The sequence below is a fragment of the Dermacentor variabilis genome, chromosome 1, assembly GCF_050947875.1.
Source record: "Dermacentor variabilis isolate Ectoservices chromosome 1, ASM5094787v1, whole genome shotgun sequence".
Taxonomy (NCBI): Eukaryota; Metazoa; Arthropoda; class Arachnida; order Ixodida; family Ixodidae; genus Dermacentor; species Dermacentor variabilis.
The window spans coordinates 187,050,589-187,068,169 of NC_134568.1; the positions used below are offsets into that span (position 1 = coordinate 187,050,589).

General features: G+C 43.0%; 1 protein-coding gene across 4 annotated transcripts in view; it reads left to right on the forward strand.

The window, feature by feature from the left end:
* The window catches only part of RabGGTa (Rab geranylgeranyltransferase subunit alpha), a 65,123-nt gene that overhangs the window by 9,040 nt on the left and 38,502 nt on the right, over nucleotides 1-17,581 (forward strand). For all 4 annotated transcript variants that reach the window (XM_075701347.1, XM_075701339.1, XM_075701365.1 and 1 more), the window contains exons 4-5: nucleotides 12,468-12,652; nucleotides 13,304-13,498. In XM_075701347.1, coding sequence (XP_075557462.1) covers nucleotides 12,468-12,652; nucleotides 13,304-13,498 — 380 coding nt within the window. The remainder of the gene's footprint in view (nucleotides 1-12,467; nucleotides 12,653-13,303; nucleotides 13,499-17,581) is intronic.

Consider the following 17,581-nt stretch of genomic DNA (forward strand, 5'->3'; position numbering starts at 1 on the left):
GTGCAGTGGTTGCCGAGAAAAACGAATTCTCTTTTTACATGTATTTAGATAGGAGCACTTGAGCTAAAGCTTCCTCTTAACCAAGGAACTTTGAAGCGAATTCCATCAGTTTGAGTAATTTTGGTTTGGCTGCACCGCCCACAGCCTATAGCTTGCCATAAAAGACGCCATTTGGCAGGTATGCGCTATTAATTAACATATTGGTTTCATCTTATATGCATTGATACATCATTCATTTATTACTATTTTCATGGACAATTGTTGGGCCAAGCTTTGTTAAATAATTTGCCATGAATGCATGGACAAATAATGTATGAATATAATAATTGCAGTTTGAAAAGTAAGGGCAGACAACTGTGCTTGTTACAGTTTCGGTGCTTTAAAGCTTTATTATGCAACTACTGTTTAGCTAAATTTTCGAGTGTGCTTTGTTTTTTCATCTTGGGGATTCGTTGTGCATTCGCTGCTATGGCCGAGGTCACCAACTCTGCTTCCCATCAAATAGTGGCTGCGGATCGTTTTTCTGCCGCAGGCCAGGCACCAAGGTTATGCGACTTCGAGGTCTGCACTCACCACGTCAATCAACCGTTCTGAAATACCTCTAAAGACAAACAAAAACAAAACTGGCACATCATGTAATGAATGCCCGCAGTGTCTCGAAGTTACATCTTAAAATATGTGAATTTAGTTGATTTCTTGTTCAAGCTATTTTTGTATTATTGTATTTTGTGCTCCTTGCTATTTTTCTCCTTTCGTGATCTTCCTCTCCTTTTTTTTTTCATTACACCCCCCCCCCCCCCCCACTCACCTGCGAAAATGAAATGCTGCGTGCGTCACTCCTTCTAGTACAAATCGCTCTGCCCGTAAACACAGTTGCCTGGCATATAAGACCAGTCAATGAGGCGGCACTCTACTGCTAGTCTGTTTATTTGAATTACGAAGCCCATTTCATTAAGATAATATCAGCCATAGTGCCATAGCCATGGCACTGTGTGCACAACATTTACTAATAAAGAACAGGAAGGTCCAGCTTATGCATTAATGTTCACCCAATTTATTGTAGGGCTGGAGAAAACGGCTGTCTGTCCCCACTTTATTTTGTCTAATGCAGTCTGAAAAGAGTGTCAGTGTTTTGTTGAGTGCAATACCGTACGCTTACATATGTCATTATTCTCTTTCGGGAACTCTATTGCACTGCATGTTTGCCATTTGCGCTACCTGTACTTGCAGTGGCAATAATATTCACTAATTGTCATCCTCGCTTTATTTTAGGGCCCAAATGCCGAGGAAATCGTACAAAAATGCCGTGCCATCATTGCGTCTATACGCAAGAGTAACGCTGGAGTGTTAAATGTAGCCGGCATGCATTTGGAATCTTGCATCGCGACGAGGTGGAACTCGCAGCTGCGAATGATGTGAAAGCTCCTTGCCACTTTTTCGAGTCATCCATGCCTAACAGAAACTCTGCACGCTTGTAAGAAGACTAAACTGTCTAAATATGAACTGAGGCTGGTGGCAGACTTCATTGAGCTTCTCTCCCCTGTAGAGGAAGCCACGGAGTGGCTGTAAAAAAGGCACGCGACCACTGGGCTTTTGCTTTCCGCGTTGCGAAATATCGAAGTTTTCCTTGGGGAAATCTTAAGCAAAGGCACACTTCTTTGCAAAGAGGCGACTAAAGGCCTATAGGGTAGCCTGGAGAAGCAGTTCGCAAGCACGTGGACCGACTCTGTTTCTTTGATGGGTGCCCTTCTAGACCCATGGTTAAAGTCTTCTTGGCGTTCAGCTGCAAAAGCCGAGCAGATGCGTTCTGCTGTGCTAGGGAGGGGGCCTCTTTTGTTAGGGCAGGACAGTACCAGCACCATCGCGAATGCAGGGCCAAGCAGACTGATGTTTAAAAACATCGGGCAAAATGAAAATTCCCACCAAGACAATATGCCTGGAGCCATTGCAGGGGAAATTTCTCTTTACCTTACAGGGGGAACTTGTGCAGACACGGTTACGCCTCTGACCTATTGAAGAGCGAACGTTAGCCGCTTTCCCTTGCTTTCCCGCCTTGCAAGGGTAGTTTTCGCTGTGAATGCGACATCGTCTGACGTGGAATGCGTGTTTTCTACGGCATCCCTGAAATGACAACGAAGCAGCGAAGCGAAATTGGCTGTCAAGCACCTGTTTTGAGCAGTTCATGTTTCTGAAGCGCAACACATAGGTAGAAGGCAATTGTTTTATCACTTTTTTTTTGTTTTTAGAACTAATCGTTGAAGCAACTGTCTTTTACTTTTCTAGTTTTCAAAACTAAATGGCGAAGCGCCCATTTAGCTCGTGACATTTTGTTGCAAAATTACGTTGAATAAAACCAAAATAAAGCTTCTTTTTGCACCTTGAACTGCTTGCGACCTTTATTGCAGCATTTAAAAATCACAAGGACACCTAAATACACTATCTTGTCGTTTTAGCATTAACACATTTGAGCTTAAACAATATGAAAACATCACAAGCCGGTAAAACATGCTGTCTATGCAAATGCTATAGGTAGCGGGAGAACTGCCCTTATGGGCATTAGTAGGGTGGTTGTACTGCACATGTCTGCAAACTACTATCCCTCAACCTTGGTAACGTGTTTTGCATATTTTTGCAGTTCTTAACGCGTCCGATGACATCAGCTTTATGATGCATTCATCGGTAACTCAATAAAACTACCATGATGCCTTTCCTATGTTGAGGAATTACAGGAATGGAATGGGGGTACCCATTCATCAAGTGCATCCATATCACAGTCTGAAAATTAGTTCTTACCAGCGTAGGCGTTTCTGGATACCAGTGAATTTATCCAATCATGCAGGGAGCGACTCTTAAAGAGACACTAAACCAAAATATTAAATCAGTTTATAAGCATAAACTGTTCTTTGAAAACTGTTGTCATTAATGTTGAAACAATAGGTTGGTTATTAAGATATAAAATTAAGGTCAAATTACGTATCAGTTTTTCAATTTCATGCTGAATACCTAACAGTACGTCACTGGGACGTCACGGATTTCAAAGTGTTCTTTCGTATTTAGGCCGCATTGGATAAGCAAAAGTTCCTGAAACTCTCCATGTTCAATCTTTAGCTCCTTTAGAAAACAATGTAGTCTATTTTTACTGCTAAAGAATGAACTAGGCCCTAAAAGACGCTGTCAAAATCCGTGACATCGCAGTGAGCTGGCGTGGGAAATTCAGAGGTGTTGCCATTCGTCTTTTGTTGTTGCACTTTTTCTGGCTTATTAAGCATTTTATCATGGTAAGAGTGGCATTTTTGATATTATAGAAAGGTAATTTACTGATACAGAATAAATAATTTTTCTCTTTAAAAGAATTATGAGGTTTTACATACCAGAACCACGATCTAATTATGAGGCACACCGTAGTAGGGGACCCCGGAAATTTGGACCACCTGGGGTTCTTTAATGTGCACCTGAATAAAAGTACATGGGTGTTTTTGAATTTCGCGCCCATTGAAATTCGGCCACTGTGGCCAGAATTCGATCCCGCGAACACGTGCTCAGCAGCCGAACACCATAACTAAGCAACCATGGCAGATCATTTTTCTCTTTAGTGTCCCATTAAATGTGGTGTATACAATTTTACACACAAAGATAACACCTCAAAATCAAATTAGTAATCAAAATAATGTTTAAAATGTACCACTTAAATCTCCCACCACTATGGTTAGATCTGTGCTTTTTAAAAAAATTGCAGTCGAGGTTTTAATATATAGAATGAGTTAAAAAAAAGGCAAGGAAGGCAAATGTTGAAATGCTTAACTGTGGCACCTGTATGTCTTCATTTTGGTAATGTTCTTAATCGTTTTTTTTACAGTAATAATTTACAACAGGCAAATATGTGAAATGGCCATGTTTTCCAAATACTACACTACATGTGACATGATCAATTTTGTTCCCACACCTGAAATATTTTTCATGCTGGAAACGTGGAGTCTGCATTTCAGGATGCGATCATATTTGCTGCTACGTCAAACACTTGCCTTTGCTTCGTGTGTTGTCGACAAATTCGACTTCGCCCTGCCATCTGCAAGCTGCCTGGTTAGCTCAGATGGTAGAGCGGCTGCCCCGGAAAGGCGGTGGTCCCGGGTTCGAGTCCCGGACCAGGACGAATTTTTCTTCAACTCTGAGGCTTTTCTTTCGAGGAACCCGTATGGGTTTCCTTTGTAGCAATTGCTACGAAACGGGTGGATGTCTGATTTTTCCTTTATTAATATTTACTAATAATTTAACGTTTTAGCTCATTCTTCAATCAGCGGCACAGCCAGTAATTTATTTCGAGGGTGGGGGTGTTCCGTCGACAACTACCACTCCTTCCGCTCATTCAACCCCTTTTTCTCTCTTTCTATATGTATACTGTGTGTGTGTGTGTCTGTGTGTGTGTGTGTGTGTGTGTGTGTGTGTGTGTGTGTGTGTGTGTGTGTGTGTGTGTGTGTGTGTGTGTGTGTGTGTGTGTGTGTGTGTGTGTGTGTGTGTGTGTGTGTGTGTGTGTGTGTGTGTGTGTGTTGTACACCACGCAAAGACAAACTCCTGGCACTCCCTGAGCAAGAATGCTTAAAAACAAGGATGCATGTTTTGCAGCCACGTTGCATGAGATTATGCTATCATGCTTGTGCTATTTTCAAAAATGATAGTTAAACCTTGATATAACAAAATCGGTAAAATCGGCAATTTGCTTTATTATATGGATATTTCATTGTATTGAAATTTGACCTTTTATGCAAATATGAACAGTCACCGATCAATGTTTCTAGCACAGAAAGGGGCCGCAGAATTTTCCGAGTTATCAAGCAATCGAAGAAAACGAACAAATTTTAATGAGAAAATTTATTGATAAATTTAGGAGTCTGCGACGAATAATATGGTTTCATGGCACATACGTCTGCAATATCTTCACATTGATGGTACAAATTAAACGAAGCCAGCCACTCTTTCGCATGCACTCGGCCCCACGGATAGCATTGCCTGCATTGGGACGACGCTATCAGGAAAAGCGCCGGCAGCGGGGAGCGATTGCTTCGTCTGCCTCTCGCTCCAACAGGTAACCGAAACTCAAGATTATGCAACCTCCAATACTAAACGTGAGGGAAGACAGCTTACAAAGTGCCATGCCCTCTTGATAAGCCCACACGCAACAGATTTTCTCTAAAGCAGGGTGGTGCGGCTGCATGTGCGCTCAGCCGCACTTGCATGAGACGCGCCAGAAATTAAGACGTGCGCCAACTTACCCCCCACCCCCTCGCGTGCGTTTAATAGCGTTACCACGAGTTCGCTCCCCTGTGCCTCTTTCCCTTTGCTCATGCAGGAAAGCGGTCCTCACGAAGCCACCATCTTTCTTCTCTCACCCTCGCACTCTTTCACTCGCACCTAAAGCACACAGGGCGCGATGGGATCTTATCGCACTTGGACTTCATACGGAACATGATGTGGCTCCACTTTGGCGGTCGCTCTTGTCGCATGGCATGTGATTTGAGCGGTGCGTTTGCAAGCAACCGTTGGTAATTCAATCTTGACCATCTGCGTTCACGGAAGTACCCATATATTGTCTCGGAATTTCTTCGCGGTGGCAGTGAAATTTTGTTATATTGAAATCGTGTACAAACACTTCATTATATTGAAGTTCTAAATACATGGTATTCTATGGACAAGAAGTTATGAAAAGTTAAATACTTGGTTATATCGAGAATTTCATTATAATGTTCGTTATAATGAGGTTTAACTGTATTAAAAAAAAATAGTGAAACCTCGTTAAACCGTAGTTGGCTGTTGCTCGGAAGAAGTATGCACTAAACGGTAGTACTGCTTAACCGAAATAGCATGAGATCGCCCACTTACCTGTCAAAAACGGAACTCAGAGAGAGTGTGACGAAAGGGCAAAAACATGCAGTATTTATTCACTTCTCGCGACAAAAGTGTTATTTTTGTTTGATGCTGCGATGGCCTATAGTAGCAACAGCGGCCTCAAACTTACTGAAGCTGCGAGCCAGCTTTTCATCCAACCCCCTCTTCTCGGCAAACCATGGCAGATTCCTCGTTGGCATTGCATGTTCTCCGTGTACTGGTGCGGTAGCGCTGCAGAAGTCGCGAGGTACCTTATTCATTGCAGGGTGCTGTTCTTGTTCCGAAGATTGCATTCGTGAGGCTGACGTAATGTGCAGCTTCTGCCACTGTTGGGCCTGAATTGCCCGTGCTGTCGCTTTCCGTGTCATCCTCGTCACTGTCGTTAGGCGACACTTGGCAACAACAGAGGCAGCGATGGCGAAAAGTCTCACCTTGTAGCCATCTTTTTGGGGTCACAGCAGCGCTGCCGAGCAACTTCTTTGCATTCCAAATGCCACACACTGTAGTTAACAGTAGATCCCTGTCGCCTGCCAGTGCCGACTTCATCATACAACATTAGATAGCACGAACGATGACCAATTTTCTTCTATGCTGAGCACCTGGTATTTTTTATCCGAGCTTCGGCATTACGCGAGTCCTAGCTTGCATGATGCCACAATGCTCACAGCCACTGTGCCAAAATGATGTGGATGTGGCTTAACGCGCAAATGCACAGGGCGCTTGGAGGCCGTTGTTCTGATCTCTGAGGCTTGTTGTTCTGCCGGGCTGCCCAATGGGGACGACACACCGCTGTGATGGCGCTACGAAAAGTGGAAGCACTACGTGTTAACCTATACGTACGCAATAAGCTGGTACGGTTTATGCAGATACAAAACTCATTATGTTTAACGGCTGCAGAATCAGTGATCTGATTTTACTACTTTTAAAACAAAACTACTGTTTAAGCAGGCATGGTTTAATGAGGTTCTACTGTTCTAAAATTTCGTTTATGAATTGATGCATTTATGTCGAAGGCCTAGTGTGTATATGACTTGGAAAAATGAACAGCGCTTAAAACGGGGCCATACAAAAACAAGACAGCGCACTATCATGTGTCTTCTCGTTTGCAGGCCAGTATTATTGCAGCCCAGGTAACAGTGGAGATCACTGTTGTTTTCCAGCCAGACCTTCTAGTGAGTAATATGGCCAACGGCTACGTACAGGAGAGGGCAGGCACTATTTTGCAAGTTTCCTATCACTCAATCGCGCTGTCAGCATTGTTGGCATGCTATATTATTCTAGATTTAAAAATAAAGAAACAAAGCTTTGCGCTAGAACTTCGATATTATCGTATGGTGCAATTTTCACTTACTTTCGATGATCTGCTGTCCAACTTGTTTGAAGAGATGTTTGGAAATAACTTGCGATCATAGTATTGTAGTCATCACACGACGAATGTTGTTATTTGATCACGCTTGACAACTGATCAGGCAGACAGTCTGAAGCAGGGTTGCTTCCCGTTTCGAAGCCTTTGTGAAGATTACGGCATCCGTTGTTCGCAACAAAATAAGGGCCAGTACCTCCGAGTGGTTTGAAAGCGTTGTCTCCTGACACCCGTCTGTTCTGAAAATTGCCGAGATGTTTAGTTAAAATGGGCTCTCCGCAGCAAGCAGCACGTGTTATGATGTGGTAGGTGAGTCTCAACTAGGCGACTGGCCACAGCTGTCTGGTGTTGAGCGATTGGGCAATGACAAGACACTCGCCCTATGCCCACAATTATCCACCAACTTAGTTCTTGACGCATTTAATTCCCTTCCCCCCCCCACTCCTCGTACCCATCACTCGACTCCTCTTCTTAACATTCTTTTCCGTTGGTCACTGTCACACTCATCAACCTTCACTAGTTTTTTGAACGGCGCCACGGCCCGCTAATACATGTATAGTGAACTCTCACTTGAGTGAACTTTAAGGGACCGAAGGAAATAGTTCACTTAACTGAAAGTTCACTAAACTGAATATTCACTAGACCAACATAAGACATGGCATACATAGTCAAAAGTTTGAAGTGTAGTTCATGGAGCAAAAGACATGGCATCCACAGTGTTAGAAATGTGTGAAATGGAGTTTGTACATATCAACAAGTACAAGGTTCATAACAGTTATAATGCTGCCTTTCTCACTTAGAAAAAAAATATGTTATCTTGTTCTGCACTCGTACTTTTAAAGCACAGGAAGTAACAAAACTGTCCAAAGAGTCAGTGTTTTTGTACTCTTCTTCTGGCACAGCTTGCTGTTGACACAGTCTCTCAACTTCCCAATGTAACCTACAACCTCAGCTAGAGGGCTTGAAACTGGCTCGGCAGTTGCCTCTTCTTCGTCTCTTCATCGTCTCTTTTTCGAAAGAAAGAGACGACGACCATGCCACGACTAGCCACTCGGAAAGAAAACACACCACGTGGTTTGTGGTGTGACAGATCGCCGCTTTGCTCTGGCGGCGTTGTAAGCACCAGCGATGTTACTTTGTTCATGGCCTTCGAGATTACATGCTTGCTCGTTTTGTGCGGCCGTCCTCGGAGGCCATGTCTCATTGCCGTTCATTTTCCGCGCCCCCGCTTTGCCCCAGGGGCGCTGTAGCGCCAGCGACCTTACATTGCCGCTGGAGCGGCGGTTTGATGAGGGCGGGCATCAGTTGTGATCGTAAAAATAAGCCTTGGTCCTCTGAACGAGTTCGTTAAACTGAAATATTGACTGTTCAGAAATTCGTTTAAGTGAAACACTTTTGAATAGAATCTATAAAAAACTGCCAGGGATTTTTGAAAAGTTCGTTATTCTGAAATATTCGATAAACTGACGTTCGTACAACTGAGAGTTTACTGTATTCCTATATTTCTGTTTCTGTGTGGACCTCGAGGCCATTCTCCTACCTGCCCTCCCACCTGTTTGTTGGGATGGTTTCTCAGCTTCCCTGGCCCAGCACCCCCGTCCTTGATATATTTTGTCGTGCACAAATCAGCGTCCTTTAAAGCGAAGCATTTTTGTTTTTTCCCCGAAATGTTCTGTGCGTTGGGGGTGGTTTAGAGGATGTATATACATGGGAGAAACGTGGCAGAGAGGTAAGAAGACGCTAAAGTTTGCTAGAGATTCGTTTGGACCTCTGCACCATGTCAAATGTGCACAATGCCCTCTGGAGTGCCCTGGGCGTCGAATGCCACATTAGCCTCTTGACAGCTGTAATTATCCATGACCCCCCCCCCCCCCCCCCCCCCGTAAAACCATTGCAGAAATTGCAGTGCCCGCCTTTCTACTATATACCCAAGTCCAGAGGGAAGCACGAGACATTCATTAGAGGGATCGCCAGCCGTTTGTGCGCAGGCGCGAGTAAGAGCGGGCATGAGAGAGAAAATCTGAGGGCTTGTGCTCCTTGAATATAGACTCTGCCTAGGCACTACGGAGGAGGTTTCTTAGCCTCTGTTGTATGTGTTTGTCCCCTAGATATGCCAGGATTGCAGAGTGCGATCGAGTTTGTTTACGCACCTGTTGTGGTTACTCAGTGGCTATGGTGTTGGGCTGCTGAGCACGAGGTCGCGGGATCGTATCCCGGCCATGGCGGCCACATTTCAATGGAGGCGAAATGCGAAAACACCTGTGTACTTAGATTTAGGTGCACGTTAAAGAACCCCAGGTGGTCAAAATTTACGAAGTCCTCCACTACGACATGCCTCATAATCAGAAAATGGTTTTGGCACGTAAAACCCCATAATTAAAAAAAAAAAGTTTGTTTATGCTCCACCGCTGGCTGCATGCATGGTGAGGCAGTGGGCACACGGACGCCCCATTTGGTGATTGCTATGTCTGAAGTGGCAGTGTTCTGACTAGTGTTGTATAAGTCGCAGGTTGCTTTTTTCATCGCAACGATAGATTGGTTTTTTTTACAAGCACTGCTCCAGGAGGGCACATGTAACCAGCAAATGGAGGCCTTAGGAGGGCACCTGAGGTCATAATAAAGCAGGTGGCGCAGGATCTCCAGGGCACCCAAGGGTAGCCCTGGGTGTCCTGGAGGTGCCGCCAATAATGTGAAATAATGACACATCATTACAATTAGTAAAAAACATGATTGAATAAATATAATTACGCTTAGCCGCCAACTTGTGATGCTAAGTTCAGCACTACCGCAGACTTCTGCAACACCGGTCAGAACTTTGCCTCTGAAGGTATGTCTTACAGACTTTCTCGCACCTGCGGCGCTGGTGCTGAGTCAGTCATTGTCACCGGCGGCCTTTCAGTCACTTGTGTTCAGCCGTGGTTGCTAAGCGCTCTGCCTTCTAAATTTTCAATATATGCGGCCCAGGCTCTACTACGGTCGCTACTGCTCCCACGGAAACATCTGTGATGTTATTTACAAGGTCCATTGCCGTAAGGCCCGAGAAAGCTATGATCTGCCACGACTGACTTAGCACAAGCACCGCAGCTGCGATTCAGTCTGTCCAACACGGCGGTCGCCACATTGGACGTCAGTGCTCGCTGCTTCACCTATTCTACCGGGCCGGCAGCCAGCGTCCGAGCGTAAACAAACTTGACCCCACTCCGCAATGCCGGCACGCCTAGGGACAAACGCCTACAACACGCACTAAGAAACCTCCTCCGTAGTGCCTAGGCAGAGTCATATGTTCAAGGAGCAAAAGCCCCCAGATTTTATCTCTCGTGCCTGCTCTTACTTGTGCCTGCGCACAAACAGCTGGCGATCCTTCAAATGAACGTCTCATGAGGGAAGCTAGATAGAATGGTAGAGAGAGGGGGGAGGGGAGGCAGAGAATGGGTAGAACCAACGCAGTCGCAAAAAGAGTGAATAACGATAAGGCATCTTGTTGGGCTAGTCGGTTCATAGATTCAGCAAAATTCTAAACTGTGCGAAGACAGGACGTGAACAGAAACATAGATGCACACACAATGTGCAGACTTCCAACTGGCTTTATTTTGTGAAGGCAGGGAATGTTATAAACCTTAGAACCTTGTAAGTTCCCTGCCTTCATAAAATAAGGTCAGTTGGAAGTCTGTGCTTTGTGTGTGTGTCTATGTTTCTGTTCACGCCCTGTCTTCTTTGCGCAGTTTTAAATTTTGCTGAGTGAATAACAGCCTTGCCACTCTTCGCTCGAACAGTTCTTATACAAGGTGGGGGGGGGGGGGGGGAGATAGGGAAAAGGTGACTTGAGAAGGCAAGGAAACGCTACTACTGTAGACACGACAGCGGTTGGGGGAAGCTAGATAAACTTAAGTTCTAGGTACGGTGACATAACAACCCCCTTCTCCTTCTTCGGACCGTCACTAGCCTTCGCCTTGCTTTCACATTCAAGCTTTCCCTTTCATCCGTGTTGCTCTTTCGGAGCCCACCTCCTGAAACTTTCTGTTCCGTGGGAAATGGGAGGGGGTTTCGTCAGAAAATTTCAGGGCGGGTGGGGGTTCGACGCCACCGCCTGGCTATGCCAATGTCTGCAGTAGCTAATTTTAGACCGTGGTGAATATCTGAGATACATGAAAAATTAATTTTAAACGAACAACTAATTGGCATTTCTGGTGGTTTTCACGTTGTGTGGTGCCTGTTGGAGGTTGATGTCGGTGCCTATATTGGCTTTTGAGAGTCTAAAAACAGCCTTTCTTTCCACTTTTTTTCTATCCTTATTTTGTTTATAATGTTGTCACCCGCTGGGGAACTTGGCTGAAGGCAGCTGATTACTACCACTAAGACTTTGCTGGTGCAAAGGATGTTATTAACAGCTTTGCAGCAGATGAGAGCATCGCTGGGAGAAGGGCTTGGAACTGCACTGCACAATGATACACTTGAGCATAACTTGTCATACTTGTGCACTGACTTCACAATTTTAGCCAACATCATAGAGAATCTTGAATGTTCGGGCAAAACTCTGACCTAGAATTCGAGGCTCATTTTGGACATTCAGGAAAGGTATGCCAGCATCCTAAATGGACCTGTTGCTGGTAGAGTTAGTTTGAAACTTCAATCTGTCTCAGATTAAATTTCCGGGTTTTCGCTACCTAAAGTGACAGTCAAAGCTTCTGACTGGTGAACATTTAGAAATTACAGAGGGCATTGGATCAACAAACCTCCTGAAGTACAAATATGTGCCCGTAACTGTGGTGAATGTTCAGCGTTCCTTGTCTGCATACAAACCAATACTCAGTGAGAAGAAGGCACAACATGAAACTTGAAAACCTTGAGATAGTGCTTGTTTGTCATTGCCTTCACAACTTTTCTCACAGCCTCTAGTCATGCTAAATTTCAGATAAATCTGGTTACCTATGCAACTTGCCTCATGCTGTTTTATTGAGAAAAGTGCATTTCACAAAACAGGGGTTTAGTGGACTCTTTCTTAGAAAGTCATATTTTATCATCGCATGCCTAAAGGACAGTATTTGGCACCTGTAAATGCCTTCGGTAACAGCTTTGGTGCTTGTTGAAGGTGCCTAAAAGAGCACTTGTTAGTGTCTAAATATCCAGTCTCTAGTCTTAAGTGAAAACACCAATTTCCTCAGCATATCACTTAGAGAACAAGATCGTGCAACATCCAATGTAGTTTTTTTTTTTTTAATTGCAGCCTGAAAAAGACGGCTGAAGATGGTGCAGGAGAATTGCTTCTGACCGAAGCAGCCTTGCAAAAAAACCCAAAATCATATGGAGCTTGGAGTCATCGAGCCTGGGCCATGGAAAATTTCCCACACATGGATTGGGCCAAAGAGCTACGCTTGTGTAATCTTTTTCTTGGCCAAGATGAGCGAAATTGTAAGTTGAATGATTTTATGAAATTCTCATGTTGTAGATGCAGCAGATGGTGACTGCTGCCACAGAGCGCACTGCCTGAAAAGCAGTGTGTTGCTAATGGTGTCTTTCAGAAGCACCTTAATGCTAGGTAGCTCTATCTTCTATGCTTAGTAGCTATGCTGTTGGGCTGCTAAGCACGAGGTCACGGGATCGAATCCCGACCACGGTGGCTGCATTACGATGGGGGGCGAAATGTGAAAGCACCCATGTACTTAGATTTAGGTGCACGTTAAAGAACCCCAGGTAGTCCAGATTTCCGGAGTCCCCCACTACGGCATGCCTCATAATCAGAATGTGGTTTTGGCACATAAAACATCATAATAGTAATAAAAAAAAGCTCTATCTTCTGTGAAAAGATATCATAACTACTGGTCATGCGTCAGATGTATCTAAAAAATTGTTAACTGCATTGCCATTACCTGATTCAATATTGTTAGATCTCCTGTTTGACTGAGGCTTTAAAAAGTGTATGTTTACTGCTAGTGTTTTTTTTTCTTTTTTCTTCTGACATGCTTTTTGGCTACGTTTTGCGTTTTTAAGCCCTTAAAAGCTGTGATTCCTAATGGTGTTATTGAAAGGAAACTATTGCCATTTGTTCATTTCTGTTTACAGTTCACTGCTGGGATTATCGGCGGTTTGTGTGCAGCCATACTAAGGTGACTGCTGAAATGGAGCTGGGTTTTACAATGAACCGAATTGCAGCCAATTTTTCTAACTACTCAGCTTGGCACTACAGGAGTTCATTGTTGCCAAGTGTCCATCCTGGTTCCAGGGAGGGGACAGTCCAGGAGGATGTCCTTTTGGAAGGTAACTGCTCAACACATTTTCTGGGCTAAGGTGCTGGTTTGCCATGATTTTTAGAGAATTGAATATTTCCTCAGGAATAGACAATATGCAAAACCTGCAGGTGCACCCACACCTCATTTGACCCAACCAAAATGGTGGAACCCAGGCTATAATAGTAATTAAGGTGTCAACATGTGGGCTGGTGAAATTATTCCTGCCGCCCTTAGTTTCCCCATATCGTCCAAGCTTTCAAAACACGTCTTGGCTTTAACAGTGCTACTATCTGGGAAATGGCTATCTTAATTGGGTCAAGTTAGGTGTGTGGGAAAGCCTGCTTACAGAATTTTGCATATCGTTCATTGCACATTTAAATATGGCTTCAACCGCCAGGTCTTTCTTGCAACTGGTTGTGGGATTATCAAGTCTGCTGAAACTAACCGCCTTTTGCTGGAGCTATTTGTGCCTGCCTTGTAAACCTTTGCAGCAATTGTTTATGCTCTTTTAAAAGAGTAGAAATAGCAACCACTAATGCATTCTGCTGATCATAAGACAATCACAACATAATGACAACCTGTCTTAACTCTTTCCCTACCATGGGGAAAATAGGTGTATTTTCTAGGTTCTGCCAAATTTTTTTCTGAAGGAACTACTGCACTAAATATTTTATGCAATACATAAACAAAAAACAGAATAACGGCATTTTTCATGCATAAAAGTTTGATTAATGACATGTATGTCATAAAAGATATAAATTGCCAGAATAAAGATGGTGGGATAAAATTGAACAACATTTGTGAAGACACACTTGTATCTACTAAGAAAAATATGGAAAAGATTATAAAATATACAAAATGTATTGCCGTCTAACAGGCACTATCTCTGAAAAAATAAAAATTTTTCATTGAACAGTTATTCCACTACAAAAATTTAACTGCAAGCACTACAGTTGGGCGGATCGGGCTGCGGCTGCTATTGTTCTGGGCTGGTTTCCATCAACTTAGCACTTAAGGTCCGACGAAAAGGCAGCATCTTCAGACTCACTGCTGCTCGATCCATCGATAAAATCAGCCACAGATGCACTAGAATCATGACATCTGTGATCTTTCTAAGCCCGTGCGCCTCTTCTGGAGGCAGCCATTTTTTCTTGCTACTTTGATGATCGTGAGACTTCAAGCGTGTTCAAAAATTACTGCCTGGTGGGAAAAGATTGAACTGCTTAGAAAACAAAAATATAGTTCTCCTTCACGTCTGATGATGCAGTATGTCAGTGAGCGACATGGTCTTGAAAGTGGCGTTTCAAACCATCTTTAGTGGGCTAACGATGCCAGTAAAGCAGTAAATTTGGCCTAACAAATATTTTTTTAAATTAATGCTACTTGCACTTGCTAACATCTAAAAAACACATTCACCAAGTTTAATTCAGATGTGTTGAAAAGGCATGTTCAAGCTTGATGTGCCTGTAGCTTTGAGTGCATTGCACATACTGCAGTGAAAGTTCCAGTGAACACTGAATTCCAGCACATGCACAATGAGCACAAATGGCCTTGAGAGAATCTGTGCTCTCCTCATTGGAAACCTCCTGATTGGATTCAAATATCAGGATCTTTGTTTGTCAATATGAATTTCTCCCTGAAATTGGCACAAGGGTGTCACGTAATTTTTCAGTGTAAACGAAAACTGTTTTGATCGAATTCTGAACAATCCGAATTCGAAAAACAATTTCCACCGAGGAAATTGTGCTCTGTGGTCAGTAAAGATATGCATGGCGAGAGCCCAGGAACATTCACTTGTAAAGCTACCAAAGCAAGATGAAAGCTAGAATTCAGGCATCACATATCAACAGTGACTTCTATATTGAGGTCCCTTATTTGCTCCAGGATGCTTTATAATTTTTGTTCATTGAAAATTAGATTATATTTATTTGAACCATTGAGCAAAATTATCTGATTCATACTTCTCGATAAAACTTCCTATTGTGAAGGACTTTAATTTTTTTTAATTATGATTGAAACTTAAAAAGTAGTTTTCTTATTTGGTGAGTGAATTGGATTAAACTTGCAATGTTTGTGTACTTACATTTCTTGATTTAACAAATACATATTTTTGTCCTAGGGTGTCTAGTTTCTGAGATAATATAAAAATGTGGTTCTTTGTTTATGTTAAGTAAGCTTATTAACAATAATTCATATTGCAAAGCTTAACATGCAGAATTAATCTAGAACTTCCATAGTGCATTAAGGTATAAACGAATGCTCTAGGCTAATTTGAACTAAAGTACTAATGGGTCATCAAAATTTCTGTAGATTATTTCTAGCTTAGTAATCGGGAAAGAAAAAGCTTTTTTTTTTAGATTCAAGAAAATTCATTAGATAAAAAAAAAATTTGCATGCTTCAGGAGTTTCTTGCAGCGAAAGAAGAAATATGATATTCAAAATAGTACAGACGGTACCGTACCTCCAAAAGTGCAAGTGCACCAAAATAATTGTTTTGATGTACCTGCCAGCTCTCCCTAAATTTTTGTAAAGTTTATGAATTTGAGCTCGTTGTATGATTGAACAAATGTTGCATCATGTTTTATGAAAAATAAATTCTCTTCTTGAAAAAGTGTTTACAAGTGCAAGATGTGGCGGTACAGGGTTGCAAATAGGGCATGCAAATAGGAAATGTAGTGGTAGCCACACCGCATTCTTTTGGCAGCACAAGACACCATGTGCTAGAGGGGTACTTGCTTAAAACCAAGTTCCTGAAGCAGGCAAAATCGGCAACATCAGAGTTGCTGAATAAGTCACTGTGATCCAAAAAATTCTGTTCTTGTCAGTCTTTGCTGTTCCAAGTGTGCCACTTATTGCATTCTGTGTCAAAAGGTAATTGATTGTCAATAAAGCGCGTATGTATCCCACAAAAGGTGTGTGCTTGAGAGCAAAGTACTTAAAAAATTTTGTGCTATTCCTTACCTCTTGCCATGTCTGTGGGGTGTTTATAAATGTTAATGTTTACAGGTTGGCAGGTATGGATGTCGAAAAACAAGGAAAAAACGTTTATGAACATATTTCCAGCAGAAAAAGCCAACAAGAACGCATATAAACGCACCAGGTGGATAGTCTGGGTGCATTGCGTCTTCAAGCCTCTTTTTTTATTAGCTTTCAGAGTCCCATTAAGGCTGCTCTTGTATTACTGTAACTGGTTCTATGGTGCTGATCTTTCTCTCTTGTCTTCTGGGAGCCACTACTTGTAATGTTCATGTGTAGGAAGCTCTCCCAAAATTGCTGCTTTTGAATGCAGATTTACAGTGTTGAAGCACACAATGCTTGTGCAGCAGCTGTTTCCACTGCAGACATTGTTTGTATGACGTTTTTTGGGGGGAGAGTGGCTTGACTCAAGAAGAGAGAATACAAACTGACAGGGTGCACATTGTTTGAGTTTTCAGTGAATTTTTCAACATTATTCAGTTTAATACTGTGCTGACTGTCACCGTTTGATATATGCACAATGCTTGTCTGTTCGCAATGCTCATACCTGGCAAGGGGCCCTTTAAGTGAACGAGCTGAAAATTTCACTACAATTAGTTGAGTGCATCAAAGTAGAACCTTTTTTCCCATCTTCCTCATTAAGGGATCCATGTGTTATCACTTTGGTATTTCTTGTTATTTGGGAGAACTGAACCCAATTATGAGGGTGAATAAGGAAGTCTTTGCCCCTATTTTTTTATTAGCCAAAATAAGGTACATGCAGGTAATTATAAATATACATACTGTTCTATGTACCTTACACTATATTTCAGCATAGTCCCCCCACCAGTTCAGACATTTGTCCCATTGCAGCACTAAATTTGAGATGCCCCTGTGGTTGAATCCATCCTACTGACTATGGAACCACTGTTGGACTGCTGTCTTGGCTCATTGTTCCATGTGAATCGCTGTCCTGCCACGAACATCTTCAGTGGACCGAAAACATGGAAATCACTAGGGACAAGGTCCAGACTGTATTGTGGGTGGTCCCAACTCTCCCAGTGAAATGACCGGAGCTTGTCGACGATCAGCGACGCACGCGTCCTCCCCAAACGCTCATTGTCATGCGAGTCCTCAGGGCCTTTTGCGAACTCAC